The sequence below is a fragment of the Geotrypetes seraphini genome, chromosome 3 (genome assembly GCF_902459505.1).
Source record: "Geotrypetes seraphini chromosome 3, aGeoSer1.1, whole genome shotgun sequence".
NCBI lineage: Eukaryota > Metazoa > Chordata > Amphibia > Gymnophiona > Dermophiidae > Geotrypetes > Geotrypetes seraphini.
The window spans coordinates 241,024,436-241,037,501 of NC_047086.1; the positions used below are offsets into that span (position 1 = coordinate 241,024,436).

Below are 13,066 nucleotides of genomic sequence, written 5' to 3' on the forward strand. Positions count from 1 at the left end.
AGAGAGTAATAAAGAAGTGAAAAGTAGAGATAGAGGTAAAATAAGAAAATAAACATTCTAACAAGATTGTATTAAACTTAGTACTTTGGAAGGTAGAGGAGAGAAAGGAATAGATGCAGAAGGAGGAATCGTTGTACAAAAGAATTCTGGAGAAATTTAAATGATAGAAATAGAACAAAACAAAAACAATGAATAAGATTAAGAATAATTCATAAACTGGGAAAAATAAAAATAAAACAATGTCTACAATCCACGGTTTCGACTTCGGTGATGAAGTGGAGCAAGTCAGTTCTGGAGGAATGATGATGATCCCAGAGAAAAGACCTCTCCAGGGAAAAGGCCTGGCTGATAGTCCCAGGATGCCCACATCTCCTCCTCTGTGATGTTCTCCCTTATGCATTCCTCCCCATGACATACTGCCCGCGCTCCTGCCGCCACCCTGAACGGTTGCTCCAAGGAGACTGCCCTAGATGAGGCCTGTGGTGACTGTCAGAGCTCCTCTTCTGCTGAAAAGTTACTTGGCGCCGATCTTGGTGCGTGCTGACGCTGCAGGAGCTGAGGTTGACAGGGAACCCTCCGCTATGCTGTTGCTGCGTTCCCCATAGCGACACCGGCAGGAAACTTTAGAGAGCTTTGGAGACACTGGGATTTCGGGGCAGAAGCTCTCAAACTCCGGGCCGGACAATCGCCAAACAGGCCTCTGCCACCGGAGCCGGGTGCGCAGGAGACAAGCGGAGACGGCGAAGAGGACCGCAACGACCAAGGGCGCCGGAGCTGGGCACGATCTATCTAGCACATTCAGATAGTGGATCTTGTGGGAAGCTCCCTTCAGCTTCTCTAACTGCAGGCCATCGATTGCAGTGCGGCGTCTGTGCTGCTCTCGCCTCAGGAGCCTGGCTCGATCGCTGCCTCCGGCCATCCGCCTGAAACCTGCCACCTCCCTTTCCACTCCCAAACAGGGGCAAACTGCAACACGCAGCCGTCGGCGCTCAGGAGCAAAGTATTCAGACCAGGTCCTCCACAACCCAATCAGAACAAGGTCCCAGTCCGGTCTCTCCCAGTCGCCACCTAAAGGTCCATCAAACCATAAGTGCAGTGCCCCTCAACTGCCTGGCTGGACCAACGGTCAAATCACAAAAACAGTAAGTAATTTGAAAAATAAATATATAACAATAGAAAAGAAACTCAGAAAAAGAAATTATGATCAAAGACAAAAGCAAAAATTAGAAATCAACAATAAAAATTATAAAAGACAAAAGAAAAGAAAAAAAATAAAAAGTAGTTGGAAGGAGACGGAACAGTAGATGACTTAACTGTCCGCCATCTTGTTAGAAAATTGTCAAACACAAAGGTCCGCCTGGCAGTTTTAGGCCCATGGTGACTGTACGCCTGACACTACACTCTCCAGGAGACTCTTTGAGTCCCAACTCACCCACCTACCACCTCCCACCTCCCTGCTGATGAAATTGAAAATCTTTGGGCAGCCAAAGCAAAGCCAGCCTCTTGCCATTGCACTGCCCCGTAAGTGTTCTTTCTGCAGTGGCCTATTTGTGTGGGAAGAGGAAGTGCTGCAGAAAGAACACTTCCAGAGCAGGGCAATGGCGGGAGGCTGGCTTCGCATTGGTTGCCCATAGATTTTAAAATTCAGCAGTGGGGCTATGGTAGGGTGGAGGAGTTGGGAACTGTGAACTATTGTACCATAGGATCCAGCTGAGAAGGGAGAACTGGGGTTTGGAATAAGGAAAGGACATGCTGCATGGGCTTTGGGGGAAGGGGGTTGGGAAAGCAAGGAAGACAGATGCTGCACGGGCTGGGAGGGGATGGAAAAGACCGGCTGCACAGGTTGGGGAAAGAGATGCTGCCGGTGGGTGAGGGAAAAGAAAATTCTGTATCGCCTGATAGACAGGTATAGTTTCTTTATGGATGGGTATTATACTTCACTGCTACTAGCAGGTGGAGACTGAGATCAAATTTGTATATCAGCATAGCTTCCCCTCTACTAATACAGTCTTCCTCAGTCTCCGGTAGCAAGTGGTAAGGCTAATTCGGCTCCCCTCTTAGCTCTGTTGGAACTTTGTTTTTGGACTCCTGGTTCCCCTTTTGTGGCCTATGTCAATCATCAGGGGGGCACCAGGAGCACTTTGGTGGCCCGGGAGGTGGCTCTGCTCATGGTCTGGGTGGAGTCACACCTTCAAGAAATATCAGTTTCCCACATAGCCGGAGTGGAGAATGTTCAAGTGGACTTCCTAAGTCGTCACGTGCTAGATCCCGGAGAGTGGTGTCTAAGCCCGGACATTACTTCAGCTAGACGTGTTTCTGAGCTGAAGGCTTTCTCTTGTAGGGCTCCCTTCTTGGAGTTTTCTAGGGAGCGGGTTGTCTTGAGGCCTGTTCTTCCTTTCTGACAAAGGCAGTGGTCCTCCCAGTTTTGGGTAGCTAGGCGGGCTCTTCCAAGCAGAGACAGCTGCGCAAGTTGGATGTCAGTCGGGTCCTTTGCTCTTATGTGCAGAGGACCCAGGAGATCAGGAAATCGGATCATCTCTTTGTCCTTCTAGCAGGTCCTTGTAAGGGGGATGGCGCTTCTAAAGCTACTATTGTGTGCTGGATCAAGGAGACTTGCTTCCACTTATCTTCTGAAGAAGAAGCCTGTTCCAGAATTTCTCAAGGCTCATTCTACTAGGGGTCAGGCAGCTTCTTGGGCTGAGTCTTTTTTCTAGTCCCTCCAGTGGATATTTGCAAGGCTGCAGTTTAGTCTTATCTGCATTCCTTTGTCAGACGCGGTATTCGGTGAACGTGTTCTGGTGTCGGCTCTTCGGGGGTCCCACCCTAGATGGGTACTTCTTTGGTACGTCCCATCCGTAAAGGAATTATACCGGTCTACCAGGCGATATAGAAGGAGAAATTAGGTTCTTACCTGCTAATTTTCTTTCTGTTAGCCTATAGACCAATATAGTTCCCCACCCTACCTGTCTTTGTGTGGTGATTTGCGGGTTTTTGCTCGTGTGCAGATTTTGATTTTTTTTCTGCGGGTTCTAGTATTTTTCTAGGGCCAGGGAGAATTAAGAACAGCGGTGATGGCTCAGCTAGCTTAGAAGGTGAACTGTGGAGATATTTTATTTTCCAGGATACAGTTCTACACATGTTCCAACAGTTGTTTGTTGTTTTTACACTCCTGTTCGGGGTGTATTTTACTGTTTTTCAGTTAAGAATTTTCCTAGGTTCTGCTTGGCTATTTGGCTTGGCTATTTGGATTAGTAGAGGAGAAGCTATGCTGATATACATGTTTGATCTCAGTCTCCACCTGCTGATAGCAGTGAGGTATAATACCCATCCATAAAGGAACTATACCAGTCTACAGGCTAACAGAAAGAAAATTAGCAGGTAAGAATCTAATTTCTTCATCTTAGACATAAGTGTGTGGAGTGGGAGGAAAGGAGAGATGGTATACATGGGACAGAAGGAGAATTGTTGAACATGATAGTGGTGGAGAGGAGGGAGGGAGAAATGTTACACTGAGAGGGAGGAGAGATGAGTCAAAGAAGGGAGAGATGTCAGATTCCGGAGAAGGATGATGGAAAGAGGGAAGAGAGAGATATCAGACCACTGGAATGGGAAGGAGAGACAAAGATGTCAGACCACAGAATGGAAGGGAAGGAGAGGAGAGAGAGAGATGCCAGACTGCAAGGAGGAGAGATACCAGACCGCAGAAAGGAAAAGAGAGTAACCTGCCAACCACCTCATCAACTCCACAGGACATTTGAAGAGTGCAGACTTTGGACTTGCGAGAGTATCTTCCAATGAAGGTGACTGTCTGTATAGCCATCATACAAGAAAGAGAGGGCATTCGGAAAAGTTAAGAGGGGACAGATTCATAACAACGCTTGGAAGTTCTTCTTTACCCAGAGGGTGGTGGACACCTGGAATGCGCTTCCAGAGGGTGTGATAGGACAGAATATGGTATTGGGGTTCAAGAAGGGATTAGACAATTTCCTGAAGGAAAAGGGTATAGATTGGTATAGATAGAGGATTATTATACAGGTCCTGGACCTGATGGGCCGCCGCGTGAGTGGACTGCTGGGCATGATGGACCTCTGGTCTGACCCAGCAGAGGCACTGCTTTATGTTCTTATGTTCATCAGGTGGCCACTAGATGGTACTGAGCCCCTGAGCTTCTATATGGTGCTTGGAAGTATGATAAAGGTGTGGAGTTTTGGGCGGTTGTTTGCATCTTTGAGAAGCTGCTCAATAATTCGCCCCTCTTCCCTGGAGAAAATTATATTCAACAACTGTGCTGTGTACTGCAGATCCTGGACACCCTCATTGAGAAGATCTGTCTGGAAATCACAGAATTCCCTGATTACAACAAGATCTCCTTCAAGGAGAACCCACCCATACCACTGGAACATATTGTACAATATGCATCTCCTCCAGCCCTGGACCTGCTCAAGCACTTCCTAGTGTACTCATCCAAACAGAGGATCCGAGCTACAGAGGCCTTGTTGCACCATACTTCTTCACAGAACCACCGCCTGCCCTTCACTCATAGCTCCCCATCCCCCAGCGCAGTGATCAGCCCCTGGAAGATTCTGTTTGATCCTGAATTGACCGCCCCATATGTCATGCGATGAGGGGAAAAGCCACACCCTCAAATGTAGGTAGTGTTATGTGGAATTTTCAGAATGAGAACAAGAGTTGGAAAATTGTCTGTGTCCCAGTAAATAATGTTATATTTTAATCCCGTTTTATCAGATATGTTTTTATTAAATTTATTGTAAACCGCTTAAACGTAATGATTAACAGTATATCAAATAATAAACTTGAACCTTGAGATAAGGAGAGATGTTAGCCCTCAGGAAGAGGGAGGGAAAGAGAGAGAGAGATGCCAGACCATGGGAGAGGAGAGCGATTCCAGGCTATGGGAAGGAAAGGAGAAAGACGACAGCCCATATGACCATGGGATAGGGATGAGATGGTGCACAGGGATGGAGAGGAAGGTGAGACACAGGGAGGAGATGGTGCACATCAGTGGGTGCAGCAAGGAAGAGATAAGAAATGCTTCTTATGGATAGATGGGAATAGGGAAGAAGAAAGAGAGAGGAGATGGTATACATGGATAGATGGGAAGGGAAGACATGGAAAAGTAGATAGATTTTGAGAAGAAAGCAGAAAAAAGGAAGAAAGTTGAATGTTAAAAATGAATGCTAAAGATGGATGTATTCAACAATCTCTTTATAGGGTATTATGTTTATTCCAAAGGAGATATGAAACAGTATACTAATGTATACCAATATATATGAATACACACAACTTATCTCCTAATTTAGAAGACCATATATTATAAAGCAGTTTATTGATTGATGTCGCTTCCTTATGCTCAGAGATGTATAGCTCTAATGGGGGGTGTTTGCCCCCCTTGCGGAGCTAAGTCATCCAGTCATAGCATATAATATGCTTCTTCAATTAATTTCTGTTTTGTATTTTTCTTCTTTTTCTTTTATATAATGTTTTTTCTTTTATATATTGGTTTTTTTATTTTCTTTTATATATTTTAGTTTAATATGTCATGCCTCAGAGTTTAACTGACAAGCAAGTGTAAATAACATCACTTATCTTAGACGTAGTTGAGGGTCCCTACTGCGGCCCCATTTCGAAATCTGCTTCAGGAGACCTGAACTTGAAACTCCAATGTACTCTACTGGTAGACAAAACTGCCAGTGAATAACTTGCTGTAGAAAGGCATGTCAAGTAATAGATGTTTTTGTGAACAAAAAGGAATCTGATATTTAACTCCAGTCAAAATCCTTCTCACATCAAATAAATCACTGCAGACAAACCGGGAGGGAAACTGAAAACATGCGTACCGGGTGAAGTAGTCTGTCAATCTTAAACAATGGCGTTCTGACTTGCAACTGACAAAGAATGCCACTGACTATCCACTTGAAATAGAAGTCACATGAGTGGCGTTCAAACATGATGACGTCCGAAAAAGATTTTCCTTGCAGCACCTTCACTAACAAAGGATGTTAAAGAATTTTTTAGCAATTTTTTGCAATTACTCCACTGACTCTTTGCTCCAGCGACATTTTATTAGAATCGGACATAAGTTTATTTTTGTTGCTGTTTCAATTGATACCTTTCAAATTAGGGACCCCTGATTAAGGTGTGTTAACCGAAACACGGACTGTGTCGGGTGCCCTGGTTTGTAAAAGGTGGTGACTTGAACCGCAACCCTAATTGTTTTAATAAACTAAGCGTGCATCTTGTACCCTTGTCTACAGTTTTTCTTTGTTTTGCTTTCATTATTTACTGCAGACCAGTTGGATTTTGCTTTTGTTTGCGTTGTTAAGGAGCAGAACAGAATTGTAGTGTCGGGGATTTTTCCCCGTTTCCCTCCTTCCAGTTATGTCTATTATTTCAGTGCTACTTGATTGCTTTTGTACGACCTGAGGGGGCAGGAGCAGATCCCTAGGAAGCAGGCAAAGTTGAAAACATGATTGACAGTTTTTTTGCAAGCAATTTGCAAGTTGGGATGCAGAACTCTATCATTTCAGGACCATTAGACACATCTACAAGAAAGATTACCGAGGTAAGAACCTAATTTTTCTTTGCCCCAGGTATAAAATAAACTATGGTATGCCCCAGGTATAAAATAAATATGTAAACTGCTTTGATTGTAACCACACACAGAAAAAGCAGTATATCAAGTGCCATCCCCTTTTCCTCTTTGTTCATGTAATATTTCTTTAGATTTTATGCTCGTAAGGTTATGTTTGTATATGATTTGCATTTACTGCTGTTTTAATTTGTATCCCAACTGGAGATGCAAATTGAGTTATCAAACTAATAATGTTCTCTTAGACTTCTGTGGCTGGTGTCATTTGCCGCAGTGAGATCCAGACTGCTGCAACAATGCTAAACCAAACCATTTTGGAAGACTTAATTCTTCTTATATTTTGTGTGGTGCAGGACGTTGCAGCCTTCTTCCAGTGGTGAACAACTCTGGAGCTATATGTAATTCCTGGAAACTGGATCCTACAACTCTGCGTTTTCCTTTAAAAGGTCTTTTACCTTATGATAAGGTAAGATCCTGCCACTACTTAAAAACAAAGCCTTTGAGTGCTTTTATAGTAAGGATGCTTATGCTTGACGGTAAGGAGAAAAAGGTGGAAGGCTACAGAAAGATATCGTCACATACTTTAATTAAACATAATCTTAAGCGCTAAAGCAATTGAGTCTCTTGCTGCAAAAAAATTGAATTTGCTGTAAGAGTACGAATAGCCTTAAATAAAAGAATATTCTTTGCTGCTCCTTGGGTGGAAAATCATTAATATTGCATTTGTTTCTACCTTTCTCTAGTTGCTACCAAAATTTCTGAAGAAACGCACTGTTGCTCTTGATCAGTGAGCTAGCAGCAGTACCTTCTTTTAAGTGGGAGCAGTTGGAGAGAAGTAGCCCATACTTTGGTCCCTCTGAGAAAACAGCAGCTTGCAGAACATTATTATCTGGAAGCATAGCCAAAGCTTGGTATCATTAGAAGAGTATAGTAAGTACTCCTGATGGAATTCTGCGCAACTGCTCAATGCAGGATTTCCACAGAATTGCACAGTCACGCAGAATCTTCTTCCTTAGCAACAGGAGTTTCTTCAATGGATCGTGGCAGCGATTCCGACACACTGCCTGCAGCTTCCAGGTTAGTGGCAGACAGTGTGTGGGAATTGCAGCCACAGCCTTAACCCATTGAAGCAAGGCCTTAGGGAGAAAGAGTTTTCAGTGGCGCAGCAGAGGGAAGGAAGGAAAGTTGCTGCACATAGGGGAGAGGATAGAGGAAGAAGTATTGAATATAGGATGGGTGAAAGGAAAGGAGAGAAGCAACAAAGACGTGGAGAGAGAGAAATCTTACATATTCTGTTTTTTCTTTATTCGTTCCCTTTTACTCTGAATATTGTAGCTTGCGCCATTTTACCCTCCGTTCCTGTTTGCCAAAGTTTAAATGTCTTTGACTGTATTACTCATCCCTAAAGATATCTTGTAATTTTAAGTTTGTATTTTAGTCAATGTAAGTTTTTATGATTATTCTACACCGCTTAGAAGTGTGATTAGGCAGTATAAGAAATTTTAAACAAACTTGAAGTGTTGGACAAAGGGTAGAGGGGAGAAAGAGAGACTGCATGGGGAGAGAGGAAGAAATGTTGCACATGATGATGGACGGGAAGAAATGAGAGGTGCTGAATGGGGGTTGAAAGAGATGTCTGACCCAGGGCACAAGGCAGGGGGAGAGAGAGAGGTGGTGGACAGAGGGAAAAAACAGAAATATTGGGTATAGAGTATTTAGGAATTTGTGAATATGTGCCTTAGAAAATAACAAAATGAGGTTTCAGAAATGGTAGCCTTGACAACATTATTCATATGTACAGTAATAATTCTACAAAGAAAATGGTTGGTAGATCTCACTCTGAAGGGTTTGAACATAATCAGTCTCTTAACAAAAGTGCTGTACAGATTATCTTTTCAGCAGAAAATAAAAACTGAATTTAAAATCTCTATGTGGGCTTCATAATACCTTTCTCTTCTCCTCTCCCTCCTTAGGATCTCTTTGAGCCACAGACTGCTTTGCTGAGATATGTGTTGGAACAGCCTTATTCCCGAGACATGGTCTGCAATATGCTTGGCCTAAATAAGCAGGTACCGTAGTGAACTGGAACATAATAGTCAGTTCTGCATAGAATAGGTGGTGGTCTTTCTCTTTTCTTTGCTTTAGCTAACTACACAAAACAGTTTGAGCTAGTGACTTTTTAAAATATAAGTTTTTGTTTTAATGTTTAGTAATGCTGAAGGTTTGTTACATACTATATTGCTCCTTTTTAGTATATTTCTTTTAAGCATTTTAAGTATAAATGCAAATATTTAAAATTAACCTTATTTTTTTGCATTGCTTATTTTTCTTTATACTATAAGGCCAGCCTCAAGTATACCTTCTGCCAAATAAGCATGTCATGTATAGAACCTATAACAAATGACAAATTATTGCAATTAGTCTTGTTGCAATACAGTGGATCCCACTTAATTGCATAACAGCATAAAAATCCAATCCAAATGTATCTTCCTATACAATAAACTGCCCGCTTATTTACATATTGTATACTGGTTAATTGAATAAGTTCGTCTATTAGCATACTGAAGTGGTGAAGGTTGTCTCGATTTATCGCATAGAATGTGGCTCTGTGGGTCAACAACATTGGCATCTTAGCGGGAAATGCACCAGTGAGCAAGTCCAGACTTACAGCAGTGTATATAAATGTCATTAACGCTTCTAATATCAATCACCCATGCCTGGGCTATCATTAGTTTACAATAGACCAGCCCGAACCATGCCCCCTCACTCATGACGCCCTAGGGGGAAGGACATGAACTAAATTCATTGAACATCTTCCCACCTTACTGTTGCTGTCTTACTGTAGTGTGTAAATGTTGATTGTAGCTTAAAGTTAAAAATCGAAAATGGAGACAATGCGTAAATCACAGACTTAACTTTAAGAGATAAACTTAAAGTAGTAAACATGCTGAAGGAAAAGCAGTCTCGGTCAGAGATTGTTCAGAAACTAGGCATCTCAGTCGCAAATTTCTAGACTGGCTAAAATTCAAGAATGAATAATGACAATGTAATGACATTCCCGAACAGAACTGTCAATGCATTGGAAAAGTTGCTGATGTTGAGAATGCATTGATAGTGTGGTTCATGACTTCATGTGGTCATTACTTGCTGCTTAGTGGACCAGTTCTGCAGGAGAAGGACCAGGAATTGGCAAAAAAGCTAAACAAATTGGATTTCAAGGCAACAGTTGGTTTATTTATGCCAATGGAAACCTCGCACTGGCATTGTCTACAAGCGTATGCACGTTAAGAAGGATGCTGATGAGCCAACTGTTGATTGCTGGATTTCTGAAGTTCTGCCCAGTTTGTTATGTAATTATAAACCTGATGATATCCTCAACTGTAACTAAACTAGGATTTATTAATTACAGTGCTGGTTTGTACAAACATGACAGGCACTGAAGAGCGTAAATTGCTTGTCATTGGGGAAAAAACAAATCACTAAAATGTTTTCGGGGATCAGCAAATATCAATGTCGCATATGATGCAAGCACTAATGAGTGGATGATGTCAAATATTTTTTGTAAGCAGCTAATTTGCTGCCAAAAATCTCCAGCACGTGAAACTGATTTTCCTCCCGCCAACACAATATCATGCATCCAGCCATGTGACATGGGCATCATAAGAAATTTGAAGGTCCACTACTGTCGCCGTGTCCTGGAAAAAAAATCTTAGCCAAAATTGACAGCAGTGAGGCAAATCTGTCAGCAAACAGCCTTGCAAAAACAGTAATGTTGTTTGATGCAGTTCATATGCTGCCTCAGGCTTGGAAAGACATGAAGCAGCAGATAGTTGTTAACTGCTTCCACAAGGCTGTGTTTGTGGCACATCAGAAACAGATGACAGACACCTATGATCTTGACGATTTACTGCCGCTGTCAGTTGGCTTAACTGCTGAGGAATTTGAACAGTTCATTGAAATGGATGTCGTCCGCCTTGAACCGCAAGATAATGGCGGAATAAAAATCACTAATGTAATGTAACTGTAGAGTGCCACGGCATGCCAACTAACAATGATATTAGCTTATCACTGCAGCTGGCTAGGTCCAGAAGATCAAATGATAAGCCCAGTGGGGGTGAGGGAGGAGATGAGAGCGACACCGATGATGCACCGACACCAGCTCGGTCAATTAGTGCGCTCAAGACTCTGCGCCAATGAATGATTTCTCATCACTTTATGCAGTAGAGAACTTTGTGCTGTCAAAGCTGTTAGCATGAGAAAGCAGACAAAAAAAATTCCAGACTATTTTACATCAAAGTAGAATAGAACATCAGAACACCAGATATAAAGGAATGAGTACAAAATTTTCTGCTACTGCTAAATATGTTGTTTTATTTGTATTTTGGCCATTTGGAAATAGGTTTATGCAGGTTTTCCATACACTGCACTATACTGTTCTGGTTATTCGAATAGCCCGGTTAATCGCATGGCAGCTATGCAATTAAGCAAGTTCCATTGTATTACTAGTTTTCAATACATGACACTGTTGATTGAGCTGTGCAAAACTGCATCACTAGAAAACAGGCATGTTTATTCATGTCTGCTTTTTAGGTCACGTGGCCTTGGGGGCGGATGTTGTCTGACTTATGGGGTTCCTTGAAGCTGGCCTCATAGTCACTGTTTTGTCTTTTCTGTTTTTCTTCCTTTATTTTTTGTTCTGTCCTGTCTTGTCCTGCCCATCCTCCAATGCTCTAGACCTTGAACATTGCTCAGGTATGTTCACAAACTTACTGTTGTATTGTGACTAACGGTGCATTGGCCGCTTTGTAGCCACTGATTGCTGTTAGAAAAATACCAGGTCAGGGCTTGAAATTGGCAGGACTGCCAGATGCCAAGACAAAATGCTGTTAATTAATATGTATTAAGTCCCTGCTGATGTCAGAAATACATTTTTGAAGGCCACTATATCTAGCTTCCATTTCATCATAGTGTTAAGCTGATTTTTTTTCCTCTTCCCTCTGTTTCCAACCTTTTGCTATATCTATGCTTATGATAGCCTAAGAAACATGATAGGTGGGGGGGGGGTCAGTGAAGGCTATACATGAAGGACATCATCTTGTTTTTTTTTCAGAAAGAAAACAATGGTACAGTAGATTTCAGAGGAGTAGACATATTACTCGAATTTATGAAGAAAAAAACTTTAGTGGTGGAGAACTTCTTAAAGTGCACTAACACTGCTTATTGCATTGTCTTCTTATCATGCATCTTATGACCATTTTTTTTAAATTGCATGATTTCTTCAGGGTGCATCTTGTGATCTAGCCTTCTTTGAAAATTGAACTTATAACGTAAGAAGGCGTCACCTTTAAAAAGTGATGAGTAAAAGTTAAATTTGGTACTGGGAAATTGCCAGCCCTGACTGCAGACATGGCCCAACTTTTAATATTCTCTTTCTTTAGGTATTTGGTCCTGCTAACTAAAAATTTAGAATGAGGCATGCTGTGAGCCATACACAACCACTGATACATTTGTGGTGTAGCCATTTGTTTGGAAACATATGCACTGGTTTTGATAAATAGATTATTACAAAGCATAAAAGTAGGAGCCTGGGTGTTCTAATAAGTATGGGATCAACCAAAGAGGAAGAAGTCAAGACATTGATAAGATTTCTTATAAAATTATGTCATTGATGTATATAGTGTGAGAAAAATTTTATGATATCAATTTATTTAATTCAACACATGAATGACCAGGTTTACATAAGAGAAAAAAAAAGGAGAAGCAACCAAAAACAAAAAAGAAGCATGCACTCCAGCAAGAACAAAACAAAATAGAACTCTGTGTTAAAATATAGATAGATATAGATACATTGTGATGGATTCCGAGCCCGCCAGCCTGGTAAAGGCCATCCCCTCATCACGTACACAAAGTCCAGCTTCACGGAGTGCCAATAGGGAAGTAGCAGTATTTTCAATGCAAACAGCTTCTAAGTCATAATCCTTTTTCAAACACAAAAGGGTTTATTTATTTTTACATAGTCCTATGCACAAAAGTAAAGTACTGTCAAACAGGGCTCTCCATCATCTCATGGCCAAAAATACCAAGCAATCCAAGGCACTAATTTACTATTCAAACGGTTTGATCTTTTTCCAACTTAGCAAAATAAAAGCAGAAAAACTCTGCTAACAGTTCCAGCTTAAGGGCTTCTGCTACTGCTTTGTCAGTCTAGGCAGCCTTCTGTAACCAGGACCTGAGTCCACTGCTTCCTGTCCCTAGGCAGTCCCAGACAATGCTCCTGCTTGCACATTTCCCTAGTGCTTCCTTAGGCACACTACAACACTGGTCACATCTCAAACAAACGGTTGCCTTTATTTTCCAATTGAGAAGCACATAACTGTCCTGCCTCTCCTAGACTGGGGTAGGTATGTGGGGAATACTAACCACCCTTCAAAGACCAAAATGACTTGTTCCCTCCCG

General features: G+C 41.9%; 1 protein-coding gene and 1 pseudogene across 2 annotated transcripts in view; both read left to right on the forward strand.

Moving 5' to 3' along the window:
• MED23 (mediator complex subunit 23) overlaps positions 1 to 13,066 on the forward strand; it is a 254,975-nt gene that overhangs the window by 50,841 nt on the left and 191,068 nt on the right. Inside the window, exons 9-11 of one of the 2 annotated variants that reach the window (XM_033937086.1) lie at positions 6,964 to 7,076; positions 8,584 to 8,679; positions 11,345 to 11,362. In XM_033937086.1, the coding sequence (XP_033792977.1) occupies positions 6,964 to 7,076; positions 8,584 to 8,679; positions 11,345 to 11,362 (227 nt within the window). The remainder of the gene's footprint in view (positions 1 to 6,963; positions 7,077 to 8,583; positions 8,680 to 11,344; positions 11,363 to 13,066) is intronic. The other variant, XM_033937087.1, reaches the window with a different exon arrangement.
• Positions 3,722 to 4,591, forward strand: LOC117356674 (annotated as a pseudogene).